Source organism: Dendropsophus ebraccatus, chromosome 1, assembly GCF_027789765.1.
Source record: "Dendropsophus ebraccatus isolate aDenEbr1 chromosome 1, aDenEbr1.pat, whole genome shotgun sequence".
NCBI classification, from domain to species: Eukaryota; Metazoa; Chordata; class Amphibia; order Anura; family Hylidae; genus Dendropsophus; species Dendropsophus ebraccatus.
In genome coordinates, this window is record NC_091454.1 from 14,965,645 (window position 1) to 14,989,018 (window position 23,374).

General features: G+C 43.3%; 1 protein-coding gene across 4 annotated transcripts in view; it reads right to left on the reverse strand.

The window, feature by feature from the left end:
* The window catches only part of PRR5 (proline rich 5), a 78,873-nt gene that overhangs the window by 9,604 nt on the left and 45,895 nt on the right, over positions 1–23,374 (reverse strand). For all 4 annotated transcript variants that reach the window (XM_069967902.1, XM_069967906.1, XM_069967899.1 and 1 more), the window contains 5 exons: positions 18,346–18,426; positions 7,146–7,194; positions 6,833–6,890; positions 5,701–5,792; positions 5,383–5,523 (listed from right to left, as the gene is read on the reverse strand). In XM_069967902.1, coding sequence (XP_069824003.1) covers positions 5,383–5,523; positions 5,701–5,792; positions 6,833–6,890; positions 7,146–7,194; positions 18,346–18,426 — 421 coding nt within the window. The remainder of the gene's footprint in view (positions 1–5,382; positions 5,524–5,700; positions 5,793–6,832; positions 6,891–7,145; positions 7,195–18,345; positions 18,427–23,374) is intronic.

The window sequence follows — 23,374 nt, forward strand, 5'->3', positions numbered from 1 at the left end:
ATGGTCCCTCCAATGGCCGACTAGCTCTGGCCAGGAGCAACCATGTGACCTCCCACTTCCTCCTAACAAGTTAGTCTTCCCCCTGCTTCCAAGCAAGGAGGTTGTGTGGTTCTATCCTCTCCCACAGAAGAGTGACTAAGTCTGCTGCTATATACCAGTCTTCGGCTGTTTCTGCCTGCTCAAGTGACCGGATTCTTTTCTCTCATCTGGGTGTCATTCCGTTATCTCTCCTCATCGCTGCAAGGATTCACAGCAAGTATTATTCTCAAGCTAATCCACCCAGCACCGCTATTTCTCTCATACTCCTACTCCCATCATCCGGCACGTATTCTCACAGCCTATGCAGCACCACTCCTGCTTTATTTGTCAAAGCCTGCTATATACCCGGTTGCATCCGGACAGAACTGTTGTTACTAGTTACCTCATCTATAATAAAACCGCTGTTACTGAACCCTGGCATTGGTGTCCACTAACTGGTGCCCTGACTAAGTGCAGCGAAGAATCGCATGCCCATCATCACCCGCAGATTCCACAGACCGGCCCTACAGCTGTGCTGCCCTCAGGCCTATACCGTGACAAGTATAACCCCTGCAGCTGCCCCGGTCATTGCCCGCTCATAACACCAGCGCTGCGGAAGTGGCCCCCAAGGGGCCAGGGCATCGCAATTTTGGCGTCACGAACAGGATACACACGCCACGCGGTGTACAAGATCTATAGTTTATTATCGTCTCCAGAGACTTTGCTAAAATTGCCATGGGAGTTTTGATTACTGAGTCGCTGCACGGCTGGGACTGTACACAAAATGGCCGCTTCTTGCTGTTATTTCTACCTGCGCCATCCCCCAGTGACGAGGGGGTTAACTGCCATGCGGCCGAGAAGCGGGAATTGCTTGGCGCCATTGATAATGACTGTGTCTCTCCTGATTGGCCGGCCGCTTCCACTGACGTCATTGTTGCTGGGCAGACTTTGGAGCCTGATCCTCCAGCCTGGCGCTCCTCCCCTTCCTGCTACAAGTTCCGGCCAGTGGAACGCAAGATGGCGGCCTATGAAGAGCACCTGCCTGCAGCCCCAGCGCTTGTGATGCCTACACTGCCTGAGAGTCTGCCTCTGCTCAATCCTGCGTGCCTGCTAATGCCGCCACCCTCCGACAGCGATATCAGTTGGGGCTCTACACCAGTCTCCAACGGTCCGGAGGAAGAGCCTGTCTCCATCGCCAGCGTCTCACCGGGATCTCGTTGCTCCAGCACTCCCGAGGTTGCCTTCTCCACAGGAGGATCGACCTCGCCAGAAAACGATGGATCCGTGAGTACCGGGGTTCCGGGCGCCCCTCTTCCTGCCTCTAGCCAGGGGGATAACTTTAAGGCCACCTGCTACGCCAGTCCCTGGAGGCTCCCCGGGCCCGAGTCACCATCCCTGCCTCAGTGGGTGTTTGGGGACGACCCGGTTATCAAGAAGTTGGCGGATGAGATGAAGCAGGCCCTAACCTTGCTACCTCCGGTGGCTAAAGCCCCCCTCACCATGGCTACTACGGTGACTTCCCCTACAACTGCCGTGGCTAAAGCTGCGACCACCACCGCTACCTACCATGTGGCCCCTACTGTCTCTCCTGTGACCACCGTGACCCCTAGCCTCGTGGTCACCACCGCAGCAGATGATGCTCCTGCTCCGGCTTCCTCCCGGTATTATCCCTGGGAGAAAAAGAGGGGTGCCACTTGGGGTCCTCCAGGACATTTCTGTTAAATGTCCTCCCAAGGGCTGAGTTCTATGACTGTGTTTTTTTTTGTGTGCTGTTTCACCATTTAGTTCATGCAACGTTCAAGGTTCGTGCCTGGTCCTCCTGACCAAGTTCCCTGTACTAACCAGCCATGAGCTGATGGACACTTACAGTAACAAAAAGTTCTCTAGTGCCTGTCCCAGAGCCTTTTACATGGATGATGTCTAATTGCCTAAAAGAGACTCTACCTAACAGAGACACTTAACCCATTCCTTCCTAATGCACTTTCCTGTGATTGTGTGTTCCACACAGGGTATTATTGCACTTATTTCATTATTGCACTTATTTCATTATTGCACTTATTCTACTATTGCATTCCAGTGTTATCAAAGTCTTTGTATTTCTTCCTCTGAGTAAGCAAAAGGTTATTTAGATTGCCTCAGAGTAGAGCGCCTCTTTTGTAAAACAGCATATTTTCCAGTGTCTAAGTCAGATAGCTCCTCCTCTGAGTAAGAGAAGTCAGTTTACATATACCTCAGAGAAAGTCCAGTTTATGTAGGAGTGTATTTTCTCATCCAGTCTCAGTATTGTGTATTATTATCGTATCTATAGCTGGAAAGATTTAGTTGAACCAGTTTGTATGTAGATTTTTCTCAGATTTTCATTCAGATTTTTCTCAAATTTTCATTCAGATTCATGTGAGCCAGTTCTCCTCAAGACCTCGCAGTATTTGTTGTCTGTTGTGTTTCCCTTCCTTTTGTTTCCAGTATTTGTTCACCTCTGTCTTGTCCCAACATAGTAGTTATCACACATAGTCATACCTAACCTTCACACTTGTCCATACATATCGCACCTTGGATACCTTTTCGTGTGTTTGGCCTGTGGAGTGCTTGTGTGTGTGATTGAGTGGTATGAAAGGGAGCTCCCCATGTATGTTTGCTTTTATTATTTTGTTCTTTTCTCTTCCAGGTATCCAAGACACTACTCAGACACGCCAAGGTAGTACACAGGTCTTCACGTTCTCCTCCAGTAGGGTAACACATTTAACAGAAAACCTACTGTCTAACTGGCTGGAATATGGAGGGTCACCCGCCAGCAGTTAAGTTGTCCTGGCTTACACGTCAGATGGTTCACGCACTAGCTACCTGGTCGCCAGAGTACGTTAGGCACCCCTAGGTGAAGTCCTGCCACTAGGGTTTCTCATTCTCTCTCTTCTCACCTGTGCCTTGGGCGTGGGAAACACACACCTCATCACACTCACTCTCATCATTCATTCCTGTTGTTTGATTGTCCAGTCTATTCATGTTTGCTGCCTTCTAGATTCGCCGAGGTCGGCTCAAACTTGCTAGGGAGGTATGCAGTGTCCCAGAACATGCAGACTACTACTCCTATTATGGCCATTTCTATTGCTGTGCCCATGCCTGTTCTGGTAAGGGTTTGCACTGCAACTGCTGCTGGTTTTCCCCTAGTATTCTCTGGTAATGTGCATTTTCATGTGTGTTCTCATGTATTCCTGTGTATTGTTACAGTGTACAGTGGTATGCAAGGCTGTTGAACACGTGACCTGTAACCATGGTCCCTCCAATGGCCGACTAGCTCTGGCCAGGAGCAACCATGTGACCTCCCACTTCCTCCTAACAAGTTAGTCTTCCCCCTGCTTCCAAGCAAGGAGGTTGTGTGGTTCTATCCTCTCCCACAGAAGAGTGACTAAGTCTGCTGCTATATACCAGTCTTCGGCTGTTTCTGCCTGCTCAAGTGACCGGATTCTTTTCTCTCATCTGGGTGTCATTCCGTTATCTCTCCTCATCGCTGCAAGGATTCACAGCAAGTATTATTCTCAAGCTAATCCACCCAGCACCGCTATTTCTCTCATACTCCTACTCCCATCATCCGGCACGTATTCTCACAGCCTATGCAGCACCACTCCTGCTTTATTTGTCAAAGCCTGCTATATACCCGGTTGCATCCGGACAGAACTGTTGTTACTAGTTACATCATCTATAATAAAACCGCTGTTACTGAACCCTGGCATTGGTGTCCACTAACTGGTGCCCTGACTAAGTGCAGCGAAGAATCGCATGCCCATCATCACCCGCAGATTCCACAGACCGGCCCTACAGCTGTGCTGCCCTCAGGCCTATACCGTGACAAGTATAACCCCTGCAGCTGCCCCGGTCATTGCCCGCTCATAACACCAGCGCTGCGGAAGTGGCCCCCAAGGGGCCAGGGCATCGCAGCTACATTAAGAAAGCACTGAATAAAATTGGAGCTGTTTGAATCTGTATACAATAAGCTCCTGTATCCTAATAGTTGCTTTGATGTTACTGCAAACTTGGGTAACCACTGAACCCATAGCAGTCCCCTATGTTCCATATACCATTGGTTGATCAGTTTCATACAGTTAAATCTGATACCATGACAAACAAGGATGGGAAGTTTATTCTACTTCATTACATCATTGATTTCAACATATATATATATTTATTTATTTATTTTAATATAATGATGACAAGCAATAACAGCCTTGTGTTCCTGTTCAGTCCTCAATTATCTGAGTTCCTTGGTATCTTATCTGCTTACTATCTCCCATATTGAGTCATTGGAAGGAAAATAAGCCTTACGTTACCCTGACTCATAACCTGCAGAAATCAATGTCATTATAAGTACAAGAAGCACTTACTGATTACGTCAGCCGTGACATTACAAGACTTGTAAGTAATAGGTCAAATTTAAAGGGGATCACCTCCAGAAAAAACACTCATATAATATATAAAATCTAACATAAAAGGGACCTATAAATGCAGTGTGTGTTTGAGGTTGTGAGTGCAAATTTAAAAGGATTGTTTTCCCTACAGGAGCCTGACCTATGGTTTAAATCAAGTTTTTATGTTAAACACATTAAGAATTTTTGGTATTTTTATATATTTTTTTTCATTTTCCATTTTACGATTTATATTGTAAAAGGATCCTGAAATCTTGCAGTTTTTATTTTGGCCACTAGGTGTAAAACTAAGGCTAAGTGCCGTATTACATAGCCTGACATTTAAAGTGTCACTTTCGATTGGTCCAGGTCTCACTATTGCACAGGAGATGCTAAGGAGTAAGATCACTTACTTTCATCCTCTGTGCCGTTCCTGTGCCATTTTAATGTAATCCTGTGTACGGTAAAGCTGTTAAGAGCACTGTGGGCGGGGCTAGCGCCCCCCAAAGTCCCGCCCCCATGGCCCCTAACGGCCTTTACGGACACAGGATTACATACAGGATAACAAGAGACATACCTTCATCCTCACTTCTCATCCTTCTTTTTTCTTTTTTTTCTACATTTTTGATGGTAATTTTTTTTGTTTAGCTTTTTGTTCGTTTTTATAGGGGAAGCCATATAGCCTGAGTTTTTCATGTGCTTTGTTAACAGCAATTAGAGATATGCTTTACATCTGTTATGTGGACAAAGGGACTCATTGACTTCTATGGGAGCGTGCTCCTATGTAGAGGTCATTGTCCAGGGAGGGGGAGGAGAGGAGCTGTGACTCTCACATATTGTGAATGGCTTAAACCTGTGTTATCTATATGCAGGTGTCACTATTCATTCTAATGCCTATGATGATAAGGAGGAGACGGCTGAACTATTTTCTCTAATAACTAATAGAAACCTATGGATGGTCACGTACCTGAAGTATTAGCAGCATCTGAATAATAGAGGGAGGTACTCGAGCTCGAGGGCGGGATAAGGCATCGTCCAGTTTAAGATTTAGGGTTATTATATTTCTGAAGTGCAGCAAGGCCAGCTGACGGATGGAAGGCTCCTTCCCCTGTGCACAAAACAACAGATTACATTGCAGGTTACAAAAAAACAGCGCCACCCCTGTCCTCAGGTTGTGTGCGGTATTACAATTCAACTACATTCACTTTAATAGAAGAGTGGCGCTGTTTCTGAAAGAGAGTGGCCATGTTTTTCTAAGCCTGGATAATTCCGTTAAGTCGTTTACCTGAACAGGGTAGAAGATTGCCTGTAACATTGGCAGAACATCGGTGAAGAAGAAATCCCAGGTTTCTGCTAAAGAATCGAGGAGTTTTTGCCCTACAATAAACAAAAGTGATAGTCTTAGTATGACAGTAATAGTATACTGAACATGAAATATTTTGTCAATTACTATGCAACATACTTTATATAAATATCATCCCTGGTGGATTTTGTAAAACTTCACTGCAAACCTAAAAATTCTGGCATGGCGGGTGTTAACACCAATGAGGTAATGTTTCTCCTTGAAGAGAGGTTACTCATGTGTAGACAGGGTTGTTCCCTCTCATCAGTAGAGAGCAGGGTGCTGGCTGGCTGCACTGAGACCTATTGGTACAAAGGGGTAATCTTTCTCCTTGAGGAGTGTGTTGTTAAGACGCGTGAAGCCTTATAGGCCATTCATGCTCCGCTGGGGATTCTGGGAAAAAGAATATGCAAAACAGCTCTCTGAATGGGAGTCAAATATTGACCTGAAGGGAAAGCTATCTCCAGAATGTGGCATCAGAGAACTGATTTGCATATCCTACTTCCCAGAATTCCCAGTGGGGCATAAATGGCCTAGAAGTCTCCAAATGTCTTTATGACACTCTCCTCAAGTAGAATTATTACTTCTTTGCTCCTACAACGATAGGCCTCTCTGCAGCCAGCAACCTGCTGGGGCAACAACCTCAAAACAGCTGTCTACAGATGGGCATCCTCTACTTCTGGAGAGCTTTCTGGCTTGGCTTAAATCCCCAGTCATGTTCTAGCTTTAGCTTTGGCTGTCCAGGCATGATGGGAAATGTCGTTATGCAACAGCCTGAAGGCTGAAGGTTCTCCATCCCTGTTCTAAAGCTTTTACTCCAGAGTCGTAGTCGTAGTCAGGCTTTCATTCACAATGTCCAATTTTTTTTTACATTGGCATGTTGGTGCCCACCCCAAGTTATACCCCTGAAGGAAGTATGCAAGGTATATTAGAAAACAGCTATAAACCAAAGGTAAATCATCATTTTAGTCTACGATTCCAAGCGGATTTGTTCTTCAAGGTGGCAACAAAGACGATTATTTCTCTTTCTAGATTGGTTTGAATCTATAAATCTTGAACGGTTGAATTGTTTTACCTTCATAAAAACGTATCTTGTCTCGCAGGATCACCATCCCCTTAGTGAGAAGCTGGTTCTGAGGAGCGAATAAAATACCACACGTTAGAATAACAATACAAAATAACACTACCTGCACCTCAACCTCCGCCTGACGGCGTAAAGCATCAATAATGCAGAAGGCAAATTTTTGAGATGGAGGAAAAGTAACAGCATAGCGCACGGGGAAATGGCTGTGAAGTTTTCATGCAAAAATAATTTTTTTTATTTTAGATAAGTGACAACCTCTTACCTGTCTCATCTATTATTTACACCATAATGGAAGCGCACATACCTGAAGGTATTCAGTGAAAAAGGAGCCAAGTTCGGTTTTTAACAGCTGCCTGTGACAATAAAAGTTGGGAAAATTAACTAGTGGATAAAAACAGTAAAGTATCAACAGGGGGCACAGTGGGGGTTACAAAAAGATGGCCGCTTTCTTCCAGAAACAGCATCTCTTCTGTCCTCAGTTTGAGTGTGGATTTTGCATTTCAATTTCATTGAAGTGAATGGGGCTGATTAGTAATACCACACACAACCTGAGGACAAGGGTGGCGCTGTTTTTGCAAGAAAGCCGTGTTTTTTCTAATTCTGGATAATTCCTTTAATATACCTGTAAACAGCCCCCGTCTGATGTTGACATTGGAGTGGACCAATTGATGATAGAGTGAACTTTTGGGTCAATTTGAAAAAATTCCATTATGTTATCAAAGATTAGGAAAAGCATGGCTACTTTCTTGCAAAAACAACACCACCTCTATCCTCAGGTTGGGTGTGGTATTACAATTTAGTAATATCCATAGAAGAATTGTGGCACTCACCCATATAGCAGTTAAAAAAGCCTTTATTGTAGTAGCGGCTCGGTGAAGATGCTGACCAGTGACTGGGCTACAGCTGTTTCACGCGCATGCGCAGCGTGCTTCCTCTAGGGCCTTGAGGAAGCGCGCTGCGCATGCGCGTGAAACGGCTATAGCCCAGTCACTTGTCAGCGTCTTCACCGAGCCGCTACTACAATAAAGGCTTTTTTGACTGCTATATGGGTGAGTGCCACAATTCTTCTATGGATATTATTGGACATGTTGTGCTTATTGTTGAGCACCACCAGCAGCAGTATTGAGGAAATCAAGGTAAGCAGTGTGATCTGCTTACGAACAACCCAAGAGTCCCCTGTTTCTGCATAGAGTTGCCCATTACTATACATTTTTATTGTTTTTGTTGTGAGCTGTTTTGTTATTGAGGCTCCAAAAGCTCAGAGGCTACTTGAGGCTACTAAAGCTCCAAAAGCTCATTGAGGCTACTAAAGCTCATGGTCAATGCAGTAACGGGGCCAATTGGATGGTCCTAAGGAGGGTCTGTCTAACTTATAAAGTCGGACTTTCTCTAGACTGAAAAAGTTGATAACGATGAACAAGAGACTGTAAAGGAATTGTATAGAAAAGACTTAAATGTGATGGTGCTCTTACGTTACTGTGAAGTTTAACCACAAGCAGGCTCTAAAAATAAACCATCAAAACCACTCGCTTGAGTTTTTTTTTTTTTTTGCTGAGATAGTGTCGAGTGTTCTACAGAATGTTCCTAAGACATTTTCTATTGTAACCACAATGTACTACACCTAAAGACTACACATGCAATTTGTAGATATATCGTACCACAATGAAGACAAAAACAGGACAAAAAAAAATTCACCACGAGATCACGTATCTGTTTCAGAAGATGTTATCGGTGAAGGGTTAGAAAATGGGAAAATGGGGCACCCACTGAGTACACAGTGTAGCCAAGAGTTCAAACCAAATTCCAAGTGACCATATTGTCCAATCAGTTTGCCAGTTAACCCCCCCCCCCCAAAAAAAAAGAAAAAGAAAAAAAAAAGAGGGAGGTCCTGGTCCCTGAAAAACGACGATATTGTCTAAAACAGCTACGGAAAAACATCTTGTCAAAACATTACATATAGACTATAGTGGTCTTGCCAATGGCAATAAGAAACTGTAATGACATCTCGTAAGTCCAGCGTATAAAAAACTTGACTCTGTGAAACTCTTCAAAAGGCCATAATAACATACCCATAAAAAGTTTTATTACCCACTTAAGTGTTGCCTTTAGGGCAGAATTACCGGAACGTGAAACCAAGTACTTCCAAGAAAGGAATGTAATTTCCAATGTTCCAAACTTTTTAGTTATTGTCAATGGTTGATCGAGAACAGTGGACGAGGACTTCAAAAACATTTTCGACTTAAACAAGTCAACTTCACGGCTGTGTTTTTTCACTTTAGAAGATTAGCCGCTCTCCGCTAATAGGATTTACTACTTATGTTGGCAAGAAAACAACCTTACACAAAGGAAAAATATCACCCTGGAGATGTTTATGTCAATGAGTAAGGTTTCCAGTTAAAATAAAAATTTCAATCACAATTAAGTCCCATAGAGGACCAAAGAGGGCCCAAATATTTTTGTATGAAGATGTTGGGGCTTGGCAAATCCAAGGAGTCAGGTAGCCAATGTACATAGAAAGTTGCTGCTGGTATCATTTTAGGCTGTTTTACTCATATCTATGGCTCCTGGAGTGTTCCAACTGGTAGAAATTTTTTAAACTTTTTGGGATCATGTTTTAGGTAGACTTCTTTACCGAAAACCTTAAATAGACACTGTCATTTCAGGAAACGTTTGATATGTGACAAATGTCACATATGTCTGCAAACTTTGTGCCACATGATGGAGACAGCTGCACGAAGTCTATGGGGTCATCCCACTCACATAGACACAGAGTGGAGTGAGAACTGCTCACTCCCCATTCACTCTACTGATCAGTTGCAGTCTGAACCATCCAACCCCACCGATCAAAAGATTTTTCAAATGGCATACGCCCTAAAAGGAAGCCTGTCACCCTGCCTGCCGGGGTGAAGCCTTCCCGACCCCCGGTGGAGCCCCTTATAGTTACCCCTTCCTCGAAGTCCCGGACCCCGTCCCCCGCCGAGAAATCCCTGTTGGAAGCAGTGCGCGCGCTCACCAGAGGTGAGTCCGACGCCCATGGAGAATGACTGGGCATCAGACTCCTGTCTGGTGAGCACGCGCACGACTTCCCATGGGGATTTCTCGGTGGCGGGACGGGGTCCGGGACCAGGACTTCGAGAGGGGGATAAGTATAAGGGGCTCCACCGGGGAATTGGGCGGGCTTCACCCCGGCAGCCGGGGTGACAGTTCCCCTTTAAAGTGACTCTATAACGACACCTTGCTGCCCCTGAACCGCCGGCACAGCAATGTAGAGATTCTCATGCCGAGCCTGGTTTAAGAGTCGGCCTGGTATTTAGAAGAAAAACTACTTTTACCAATGCGGTGCGGAAGGGCAGGCCTGTGACTCCTCTCTCCCCATCTCCCTTCACTTTCAGAACACCCCTGGGCTGGTTGGAGGGGAGGAAAGAGGCACCGCAGGCCTAGGGCACTGATGCTCTAGGCCACGCCAGTGTGATGGGCAACGGGAGACAGGCTGACGCCCAAACCAGGCACAGTGTGAGTGGCTCTACAACATGGAGCCGGCAGTTCTGGGGACGGTACAGAGTTGCTTTAAGTGTTACTGTCAATTATTATTTATTTTTTTTAACATGTCAAGGAGACTGTCAAAAGTTTGATCTCCACTGATCGCTAGGGCAAGCGGGGAGAAGCACTCTCCTCGTCACTTTCTTCCCTATATAGCATGGGCTATAGACTTTCCATAGAGTCTGTTTCCCGAAACAGGGGGAGATATGAGGAGGGAAGAATTCCTAGCTAATTCTAGCAATCAGTGGGTGCTCACCATCCACACCCTGATCGATCAATAAGTTTTCTCTGTTTCAGTTCCCCATCTAAAAATGACCTCCAAAATGAGGACCGAATATGGGCCAAAGTACTATAGATAAACTGAGCCTTTGAATCCCTCTTGCGCTCTCTTATTCGGTTCCTGTAGGGGAGACATTTTCTATAGTTGTGGCCTCTAGATACCTTATACAAAGTGCAGCACCCAGCAGGTGGCGACATTGCGCACCAAAGAAAGCTCCTCCCTGTCTATAGTATATAAATTCTGTGCCGTATCCAAAGGAATGATGGGAGTAAAGTTCAGAATGATAAAAGGATTTGTAGCTAAAAACATTTTACTACCGGTGTTAGGGTTGGTTAACCTGTCATTGGTGTTCATATCGGCCTTGTCTTGAATTGCCCTTTAAAAGGTGCGGACTGTGTTATATTACATTTTATCGTTTCAGCGTCTAGATAGGATCCGACTCATTTGTTCTTAATGAATTTAATAAACATCCTCGTCTTGTAAAATATGTGACCCTTAAGTGGCGCTTCCTGTTTACGCAGGATTTATTGGTCAGCGCTGGAGAACAATGTGAACCTATCCGCCACAATATTTATGAAACGGGCCCTCGGAAGCTTTTCCAGTGTTTATGCCGGCACGTGCCATTAACCTGCGGAATGGTCGTATAACCAATGGCCCTTGAGATGAGAATGATTATAGATTTATAGCCAATCCTCTCTGCTTAATAAAACCAGGAAGGGAAAAAAAAAAAAAAGAGAAGGAACATTTGCTCCATTAAATTAAACGGTTTCAATTACGGAATAATTACACCGGGGAGCTGCAATTACGCGCATTTGGTGTCAGCGCCGAGCTAACAAGGGTCAGCTGATTCCTCCCTGTGAAGTGTACGGCGCACCACAAAAATAAAGACAAAAATATTTACAGCTGGGGAATATAGACAATTCTGATAAAAAAAGAAGGGGTCATGGAATCTGACCACCAGCTGGTGTCTATGAGGGCTCGTTGGCTTCTCTACACTTATGGTCCTTTTACACGGAACAATTATCGTTCGAATTTGCACGATAACGATCGGATTCGAACGATAATCATACGTGTAAATCAAACGATCAAACAACGAGCAAGAAATCGTTCATTTTGATCTTTCAACATGTTCTCAAATTATCGTTGGTTGTTCGCAAAAAATTCGCAGATCGTTCCGTGTAAACATTCTTGTAATGATTTCACCTATGTGTGAGATAGGCCTAAGCGATCGCAAAACGATCGCATAACGATTTTTCCGGACAATGTATCGTTCCGTCTAAACGCTGATCGTTATAAAAAAAAACATTGTTCATTCAGAATCGTGCGATCGGGCGAATTATCGCTCCGTGTAAAAGTACCATAAAGAGAAGGAAGGCGGATAAATTGGGTTAGTTGATTTTGGCAAATTACTATTGCCTGCTCCTTGAGATGAGATGATCTTATTTTATTTGGATATATATATATATATAGACAGTGTCAGACTGGGGGAACTGGGGCCCACCAAAAGATATGATCCTGGGGGCCCACCAATGAAGAACCAGTAAGAAACAACATATTAGTCAGTGTTAGTGCAGGCTCTAAATCTGGAGGCCCACCGGAGGATTCTCCGGTCTTCCGGTGGGTCAGTCCAACCCTGCCGATGGTGTTGCTACAGTACAGTGTTATTTGCATGTTCCAACACTGTACGAGTCTCGGTGGCGCCCATGTAGCCTCTCCTTTCTCGTCTTTAATGCTTTTGAAGTGACTAGAAGTCAATGTTCCGCTAAAGAATAGAGTTAATCACAACTCGAGCATGCTTGATCTTTCCACATTTGAATACTGGTGGCTGAAGAAGATGGATCAAGCCTTAGGGAGTCTGGGAAAACATGGATATAGCTGCTGTATGCATCTTTTCCTGGACTACCTAGGGCTGCATCCAACTTCTTCATTCACCGGTAATCAAATGTAATTGAGCATGCTCAAGTTGTGCTCATCTCTAGTAAGGAGCAGGAATCAATAGTAATACTATGATACTTTTTCGAGACATGGTCAGACTCATTTGTTGGCCCAAGTATGTTCTGGTCAAGAAATACTGTGAAAGAATTAGTGAATAAATCCAACTGATTTGCCAATCTGATCTGCAAGGATACTTCCCCCAATAGGTGGCTCTTAATTATGAAGGAGAGCTAGTTTGCAATTTTTTCCCCCACTAAATGTATAATAGAGATGAGTGAACCCCAAGCATACTTGGGTTTGTCCAAATCAGAATGCTCTGCCTTTCAATATTGGTGGCTGAAGAAGTTAAATGCAGCCCTAGGGAGACCTGGAAACCATGGATACTGCCATAGGCTCCATATACATTAGATAATTACATGTGCCCCCATGTAATGTTAGGCCTTGTCTGTAACCCCATATAGTAGTTAGGCTCAGTATGTCCACTCCTGGAAAACATTGATATAACCATAGGCCATATCCATGTTTTCCAGGAATTTCAAGGGCTGCAACAAACTTCTTCAGCTACCGGTAATCAAATGCAGAGCATTTGCTAGTGTATGACACTCTAGTGCTCTTCTCAAGGAGAAACTTAAAGAGACTCTGTCAATAGGTTTATGGTGTCCTATCTCAGGGTAGCATAAACTAGTGACAGAAAAGCTGAACAGAATGATGTATCACTAACATTGTTCTGTGCAGCTGATCCAGAGAGATCCTCCTGAATAACATGGACAATAAGTAGTCCTCTCCATTATGTGCATGAGCCCAGTAGTCCTGGATATTCATGAGAAGCAAAAAACTCCGCCCACCAGCTTCTGATTGGCAGTTATCTATCCATGCTTTGTATAGGCAGTCAGCTGTCAATCAGCAGCTGGAGGGCGGGGGGAGGGGTGTGGCAAGAATCCTATTCTCCTGCATATTAGGAGAACGTCTGTACAAAATGATGTAAGTAATACACCGATCTGTTCAGCATTTTTGTCACTAGTTTATGCTTCCCTCATTAAGGCGGCATAAACCTAGTAACAGATTCCCTTTAAAGTGGTAGTCCCATCTGGGGTAGTAATCTCCAGTCATGTTTCATATCTCAAAACTTGAGATGTGTGAACCTCAAACACATTCGGGTTTGTGCGAACCTGATTAAGTGGGAATGATTACCAATTACTGAAGAAGTTTGGTACAACTTCTTTGATACAATCAATGACAATCACGGGGGGTCAGGGACATGTTAAGTGACAAGTTCTCATTGAATAGTATTGCATGTAAATATATGTATTCATGGGATAGATTTGTTCTATAAGTAAGCGATGCCCTTTGAAATGTTAATGAACTGTGGAGAACAGCAGCCTTCCCGCAGATATATAGTACAATATTACAAACTAAGCTAAAATTTTATGGGCTCAGACAGAATTAATGTCCCTGCGGATTGCCCACTTAAAAGGATGAATTTGCTGTCTCGGACACTTTAGGAAGAGGAAAAAGTCATCGTCGGGTGGGGATATAGATCATGTCCGTTGGATTGCCCTCCTTCAGTAGATGTTGGACTCGGATCAAATCAATTTCCTGCACTTATATCACTCGCCAATTGAAACTGTTGCTTAAGAGATGTTATAAAAGGAAAGTGGTGTAGTCTGCAGAAGTTATACTGGGATATTGCCATGTCAGTGGAGGCTTGGCTATAAAACATCACCGGAAAAAGACTCTGCAAGGCTCGATCCTCCCCAATTTTAGAGGCTACAAATGTCCTGCACTTAAAACAATCATGGTGGAAACTTTCTTCAATTACCTACTTCTGATGTCCGGAAATAATAGGAAGTCCAGGTCATCTCTTCTCTACGTGGACCAGTGGGACCACACCAACCAAAACATTCTTGAACAGTACCATTATTGGCCCAAGTCCATGCCAAAACATGGCACAATCCATGTTTCATTTCTCTCCAGAACCTCATGACCACAAAGCAGTCTAACACTATTGCAGTACAGACATGGCCTATATTATATAACGGTTAGGTATCCATGTTTCCCAGAACTCCCTGGGGTTAACTATTATATAGTGGAGCAGACAGAAAATAACTACTATATAGGGGTACAGAAGAGGCCTAACATTACATGGGGGCACAGAGGTGAGGTAACACTATTAGAGGCATTGAAGGGGGCTAATACCATATGGGGGACAGAGCAGACTAACACTATGTGGCAGTACAGACATGGCCTATATTATATAACTGGGCAGGTATCCATATTTTCCAGAACTCCCTAGCGTTAACTATTATATAGGGGACCGACTGAGCCTAACTATTATATGGGGGTACAGAAGAGGTCTAACATTAAATGGGGGCACAGAAGGGGCCTAACACTATATAGAGAACCTAATGATCTAATATGAGGGCCTCTTGTCTCTCTCTCTACAAATAATGTACGGACAAAGAAGTAAGGGGAACCGCCAACACCATTTGAGCTTGCATATGTATGAAGTATTGGGGATGATTAGCGCCGTAATCACATGTATGTTTGCACGGTCCTCAGCCACCTCACATAGAAAAGGACTTCTAGATTCTTTCCAGACTTTATCCATCTTACTTATCCTGATGATTTGAATGTTCGATTGCTTGCAAATATCTACATGAATTCGCAGCCACGGGAACCATAGACCTGCTAAGGATTCATGACTGACCCTCAAAGACCTTCCAGATAACTGTTACTAAATAAACTGCGCCAGGATATCTGGCATCCCTCCTGACATAACCTCTTAATTCAATTTCTTCCTGTATGTCCAGAAGAGTAAACAACTCCTTGAATAAGATTCCTCCTCGGTGACATTTAACAAGGGCGGGAGATTTACGATTTCCCTCAATATTCAGGAACATCTCAGTTTATCAGATGCTAGGTCTGAATATTGTGGGAAATTTAGAGCTACAGATCCATAAGTAGATATCTCCAAATGAGGAAACGGATTTGATTGTATGGGAAGGCTGGGAAAAAAGTAACACAGTAGTAATTTTCCATTGTGCAAATGAAGACACTGTATCTACCTTTTTGGATATAAGGTCCAGAAAGTGGGACAGAACAAGTAAATTAAATATTGTGAATTAAAGCCTGACTACGACTACGACTCTATTTATGTCAGGAATAGTATCAGCTCTACAATGTGAAGGCCACATCACACAGTCATAATATCCAAGTTACTTTGACCTCTGTGAGTTTTTGGCATTGGCTAAATGAATTTCTGGGGTAAACTACTGGGTAAAAGGATATATAAAGCAGCTCTTAGACGCTACAATTTGCTATCAAATCAGTGGTAGAAGCTCTAGAACACGACTGGGGATGTAAGCCAAGAAAACTCTCCAGAAGGTCATTTATGCTCAACTGAGAATTCTGGGAATAAGGAGATGCAATGGAATGAAATGGAGAAGGATATATATATATATATGTATATATATATATATATATATATATATATATAGGACCCACCCATTAGAGACCTTTCGTCCCTTACCCTTTAGATGATGGGAAAAATGTATAGTTTTACTAGAATTCGCTTTGTCTTTCACCACTTTTTTTTTTTAGAAGTTTAACTACATGTGATATGCAATGGTCAGATGTTGAATAGAGGCACAGAGTGTTGCACCAAAACAATAGAGAATTAATCCATTGATCTGGCCGTGTAGCACACAGCACATTACAGCAGCTACGAGAGCCAAAAAGACAAAAAAAATGTTTGCCTTAAAAATTCTTCAATTAATATCAGAGACAGAGACAAATAGATTGTTGAAATATATGACCATGTTCCACACCTATTGGCGGTTTCATTTCCTTACAGTGTCATCTTTATTTGCTGATGCAAGGAAGAGAAATATTCTAGAGCAGATAGCTCTGTAAATCATTGTGTGACCGCACCGTGACTCATCAAGCCGGCCTCACTCTTACACTCTGACTGTATGATCTTAGCTAAAGGGGAAACTGGACTTTAAAAAAAAAAATTACAAAAATAAATAAAAATAATAATAAAAAAAAAATATGCATTTTTTTTTTATAACCAAGGGACTACTGTTTAAGTAAGACAAAAAAAATTTAATTATTGTGTTCACACGTTGCTGAAGAGTGGACATTGGCTCCAAGAAGAATAGTGTAAGGGTGGTATTACACGGAACGATTATCGTTCGAAAAATCGTTAAATCGTTTGAATTTGAACGATAATCATTTCGTGTAATAGCAGGCAACGATTAAACGACCAACGAGAAATCGTTGATCGTTTAATAGGATCCGAACCTATTTTTATCGTTTGATCGTTCGCTCATCGTTCGCACATTGTTCGCACATTGTTCGGTGGAATAAAAATTCACAGCTGAAACGTACGCAATAGCGACGACTAAACGACGGCAAGAACGATCATAAATAACGATCATCGTTTTGTGTACTTGGGCGAACGATTTCGGGTCGTTTGCCTTAGCGGTCGTTTAAGATAGTTTATCGTTAATCGTTAGTCGTCGGAAAATTGCTTGGTGTAATAGTACCCTAAGAGTGGACTCTGTCGACTGGAAGAGCAGCATAGGAGTGGACTATGACCTCGGAAAGACAGGCGTAAGAGTGTACTGTGTTCTCTGGAAGAGTGGCATAATAGTGGACTATGACCTCGGGAAGACTGGCGTAAGAGTGTACTGTGTTCACTGGAAGAGTGGCATAAGAGTGGACTATAACCTCGGGAAGACTGGCGTAACAGTGTACTGTGTTCACTGGAAGAGTGGCATAAGAGTGGACTATGACCTCGGGAAGACTGGCGTAAGAGTGTACTGTGTTCACTGGAAGAGTGGCATAAGAGTGGACTATGACCTCGGGAAGACTGGCGTAAGAGTGTACTGTGTTCACTGGAAGAGTGGCATAAGAGTGGACTATGACCTCGGGAAGACTGGCGTAAGAGTGTACTGTGTTCACTGGAAGAGTGGCATAAGAGTGAACCATTGTCTTCTGGAAAAATAACATAATGGTTTATGACTTGTGTTATCTGTAAAAGTTGCAAGAGACTGGACTATGGTCTCAAGGAGAATGGCGTAAGAGTGGACTGTGTCCATCTGGAAGGGTGGAGTAAGAGTGGACCATAACCTCGGGAAGGATGGCATAACAATGGATTGTATCCATTGGAAGGATGGAATACGAGTAGACAATTGTACTCTGGAAGAATGACATATTGATGACTAGTGTTATCTGGAAAAGAGTGGACTATGACCTTAAGAGGAATGGTGTAAAAGTGAACTATGACCTTGAGAAGAATTTAATTTGGGCAGCTTCAATAAACTTATAGATTCTGGACACGGTTCAACACTGTATTCTCAATGGTGCCACAAACATTTCCTACAAAACTGCTAACTAACAAAATATACCATAGAAAGCAGAAGCTCATCTATGACACCAACATAGGAACATAAAATTTTAAAAGAACAGGTCCCTTAGTAGGTATAACCTTGTTTAATGGCATTTGTTTGCAGGATATGGGAGGTCTCCTTTAAGGTACTAGATGGTGGTTGAACATTCGTTTATGTGTTTGGAATAGAAATGCCTCTGTGACTGATATTTCGGTCAGCTTGGTGTCATCATATGATGAGAACTGGTGGTTGATCTTTTGGTACTTTCTCAATCATGTGGTTCTCTCTGAAATTGAAGTTCCCAGTCTACGCCTATTATTTGACCATACTAACCAACGGACACTATGTCTACTCACCGGACTCCTTCATTCAGATTGTAGAGTTCATGATCCTGCAGCCCCTTCTTCTGGAAGACTGAAATTACTCCATTCTGGATGCTGAAATGAAGACAAGAATCTTAGACCCAAAGTCCATCGTAAAAGCTCTTACATATTTAACACATTCAATGCTAGAGAAGAAAGCGGGTGAATTGAAGGTATGGTGGAGTTGCTTCGAGAAGAGGGTGAAATTTACTATGGCCACACTTCCCAGGCACAACACCAATAGAGATAGAGAACTTGTCAAATTAGAATTTGGGAGTCTTAGAAAGTCAGGTGGCAAGCTATATGGTAATTTAAACAGTAGGCATGTTGGTTGTCGGACACATTTCTCATTTTACCAACTTTACCAAAGACACTTTTCTACTGACTCTAGCAGTGATCTCCAACCTGTCACTCTTTAGCTGTTGAGTGTAGCAGGGCTAAAGGTTGGAGATCACTGTATTATAGGGTTGTATTTTTGGTGGTCTAGTGTTGGCCTTGTCTTGTATTACAGATTGGTGACCAATGAAACAAAGGGTTGCATTTTGTGTGGTCTTATATTGGTCTAGATGGAGGCAACAAGTTGAGGCCTACTGGAATGTAGGGCTTGTATTTTTAAAGGCCTATTATCGTAAAATGAAGACAATTGGAATATAGAACAGTATCTTGGACTAGAAGTTGTGGACCACTATTAATTAAGGTTTCATTTTTGGTGGCCTAGTATTGATCTAGTTGAGGACCACTGTAATATAGGATTGTATTTTTTACCTAATATTGGTCTACTTGTGGACCACAGGTTTTATAGGGTTGTATTTTTGGCGGCCTAGTATTAGTCTTGTTGGGAGCCACTGTAAAAGAGGTTTGTGTTTATTGGTCTAGGTTGTGGACCAGTGTTATATAGGGTTGTATTTTTGGTGGCCTACTATTGGCCTAGTTGTGGACCATTGTGACATAACATTGTACTTTTGTTAGGCTAGTATTAGTCTTGTTGGAGGTCATTGTAATATACGTTTGTGTTTATTAGCCTAAGTTGTAGACTACTGTTATACAGGGTTGTATTTTTGGTGGCCTATTGTTGGCCTAGGTTGTGAACCACTGTTATATAGGGCTGTATTTTTGGTGGCCTAGTTGGGGACCATTGTAATTTAGGGTTATGTTTTTGGCCTAGTTGTGTTCCATAGATTGTGGACCACTGATATACAGGGTTGTGTTTTGGTGGCCTAATACTGGCTTAGTTGGAGACCACTGTAATAAAGAATTGTGGTTATTGGCCTAGGTTGTGACCACTGTTATATAGGGTTGTATTTTTGGTGGCCTAGTTGAGGCCCATTGTAATTTAGGGTTATGTTTATTGGCCTAGTTGGGTTCCATAGATTGTAGACCACTGACATAAAGGGTTGTGTTTTGGTGGCCTAATATTGGCCTAGTTGGTGATCACAGATTGGTGACCACTATAATATAAGGCGTTTTTTTTGTTGGCCTAGTATTGTTCTTTTAATCACCTTGTATTGATCTGATGGCCTACTTTTAGGACAATCTATAGATTTAAGTCTGTTAGACCAATAATTTCCTTGGGTGCCAACTTCAGAGCCAGCCAGGCTGATGGCAATAGAATATTAAACAGAATCAGAAATTAAACACTTTTCTGCAAAACATGTTCAGACAAAAAGGGAGCATCGCCTCCAGGAGAACCTGTAATAGATATCAACTGAGGTTTTCAGACTGAGCCGAGATGTCTTTCTCAATAAGACAATGCAATGCAAACCAGGATGATAATAATGCAACGGAACAGAGCAAGACTGGGAAATGAGGCTGTTATATGTGTGACAGACATATGAAACATGACACATAATTTACCGAGCACCATCATCATCCCAGCTTCCGATACTGAGCCTAAAAGAAAACGAATAGGAGGCTACAGAGTAGTATGTTAATTATTTTTTAAAGGGGCCATCTCGTATATACCGTTTAGAGGAAAGTGAAGCTCATTAATCGGCATCAACCACCCAATTCGCCATAATATATAGTTGATGGACCAAGCTGTCCACCAAAATGAATCAAGGCCACTTTGTTTAAAGTTCTGTTGACCTCCAACCTCACTGACTCAAGGGTCAGAACATGGATCCACCATTGATCATGTTTATTCCAAAAAGGCCACCCATTTAAAGGGATACTAACATCACAATTATACTATTGTAATGACTTCTAATAGTTTCATCCATCTGTGGAATGACTAACTATGTGAAACGTCAATGACTTGGGTCTACCGAAGGGGTTGCTGCTCTTACAATATAATGCTTTAGCTCATAGAGAGGGAGTCTCAAGCTGGGGACCCCCATCTATGACGTCCATATAAACTAACAGGCATATGGACAGTCGTGGTAATAGTGAACCCTTACAAGTTGTCTTGAAATAAGGGCAATCATACTAATATGCTTGGCTGATTCCCTCTGGCTTAGCTTCTGGAAGTTTTGTTCAGCTATGAAATGCTCGACCATGTTAAACAAGGATTAGCCAGTTCCTCATGGGTGGGGCCACTTATACTTAGTAGTTTCTCCATCTGCCTTATAGACAGAGGTCCTGGACAACTTTTATGGTGTCAATAAACTGTAGTAGAGCATTTGGACATGGATTGTCCTACTAAGACAACCCCTTTAAAGCCTAAAACCTTCTATACGTATATAGGTGTAGTGATTTATGGGAGTTGCTTGGCTTTATCCACACATTGAAGGCCGTTGGTCATTGATAATTTTGTTCCTCTAAAATTTATTGACTACTATATCATTAAGTAAATTAAAATCACGAAAAGCCACCGACTCAGCAGTAAGAGGGCCCTTGCAAATATACACCCATGTCTCAGCACGTTCCCAATATAGGAACCGGAGGACCTACAAACTGTTGTGAGGACCATTTTGTGGAAAGATCTTTGTTTGCATCCCTCCAATTTCCCCACACAACGCGCACAACTGTGAGATGAATGTTTAAATGAGAATTCTGGCTGCAAAGCATCATGGCCTAGAATGACCATGAAATAAGGGCCATCCTTTCGCCCAATGCTAGTGAATAGGTTGGAATGAGCTGTGATGATTGCGTGAAGGCTCCTACCAGTCACAGACGCGTGGCAGGAGTCGTTGGGCTGCTCGGGCCTTATACTTCTGCTTTTTTTCATTATCCATCTTCTCAAACTTATAACCACATCTTAGTTGGGAACTACTTAATAAGCATTAGCCTAAGGAAAAACAGATTCACTTTTGTAATCTCCTTAAAATTCCATTCCTAGTGGATGACGGCAAGAGAAGACGACGGCAATGATGATGATGGTGATGAAGGAGAAAATAGGATGGGCATAGGTTATTAATATGTGGAAAAATATCTATAGTGTGCTTGCCGAACTGTTCAGGTTCGTCAACGTTCTCCAAGCCTGAACACTCAACATTTGACTCCCGATATCTAGAGAAGTTGGATGAAGTACTAGGGCTACCAGATGAACATGGATACAGTCTCTGGCTCTATCCATGTTTTCCTAGGATGGCATCCAACTTCTGCAGACGTCGGGAGTCAAATGGCAAGCGTTCAGGTTTGAAGAATGTTGCCGAACCAGAACAACTTGGCAAGTTGGCTCAACACTACCGATAACCATTTCAGCTTGTCTTAAAAACTGATGAGGCTTCCTATATTTTTTGTTAATAAAGCTTTATTGTTTGCCATACAAGTTTCTTGTATACTTTTATTCACCATTTTTAAGCAATGGGGGCATCCCTGTTAACATCTAGAGGGTGAAAATCTATATAGACCTGATTCTTCCCACAAAGGGTACAACTGGATTCAGGGGCATAGCTAAAGATTTATTCCGATGCAAAAGCTTGTCTTGGGCCCCCCATATATTATGTAGAATCAAAGCAAGTCTGGCATGGTGAAAGGCCTCTGGCCCACCTCATTTATGGGCCCAGTGGCAACTGCTAAAGCTACACCAATGGATTATAAAATAGGCAAAGGGGGCCACTGCTCCTGAGTCTCAACCACTTGAAGGTCTTCACCACCCTGCTGTACCATAGTCTAGACTATAGCCATATGGGCTTTCAATTGTAGAGTAATTAACCATTGTCTGGTGGTATTATTTTGTCTGCCATTTGCTTCCTTTTCTCTACCAGTTCAGAACATATTCATCGGAATATGCATGTGTATGAGGGGAACAGTGAATATAGTGACCTCCTGAAAAAAGGTTGGGCCCAATTTTGTCCTTGGGTCAAGTTAAAATGAAAAAGAATTTAGGGGAATATGCTGGAAGCAATTAATATTTCAGACTCCAGACACTTACATAGCTATTAGGTCAAGGAGACACATAGTACCTTTCCTATCTATCTGTGATTCCACATTCCTTTTTTTTTTGATTCGGCGCCCGGATCCCGCTCACAGTGCTGGTCTATCCCCTGACACCGGCTGTGCATGCAGCACTGGAAGCGAGCTGGCTAACTCCCTGTGCGACTCCCCTCCCCTCTGTGGCGCAGCTCCATTAGAATCAATGGAGCCGCTTCACAGAGGGGAGGTGGTCTCGCCACACTGAGGGCCGGTAGGCCTGCCCCCAGTGCTTCATGCCAGGCCAGGGCCTGCGAATAGAGCGGCGCCATCTGCGGGAACCGGGCACCCCTGTGCCAGCTCCGATCCATTCATGAAAAACGTAAAGCGATGTACCTGATGGTACATTCTCTTTAAACAAGCCGGACTTCAAATTCACCCTCGGAGGAAATTACATATACCGTGTTTATCCAAAAATTAGACAGTGCCCTATATTATTTTTTGCTCCCAAAGAGGCACTATTTCTTATTTTCCGGGGATGTCTTATTTCTCCCCCAGTGGCCTCCCCTCGGCTCTTCCCTCCCCCAGCACTTAGCCCTCGGCTCTCCCTCCCGGCACTCAGCCCCTGGCTCTTCCCCCACAGTGCCCAGCCAACAGTGCCCCCCCCTTCGGCGCTCAGCCCCTTGCTCTCCTCTCCCAGACCCCCCCCCCGGCACTCAGCCCCCTGGCT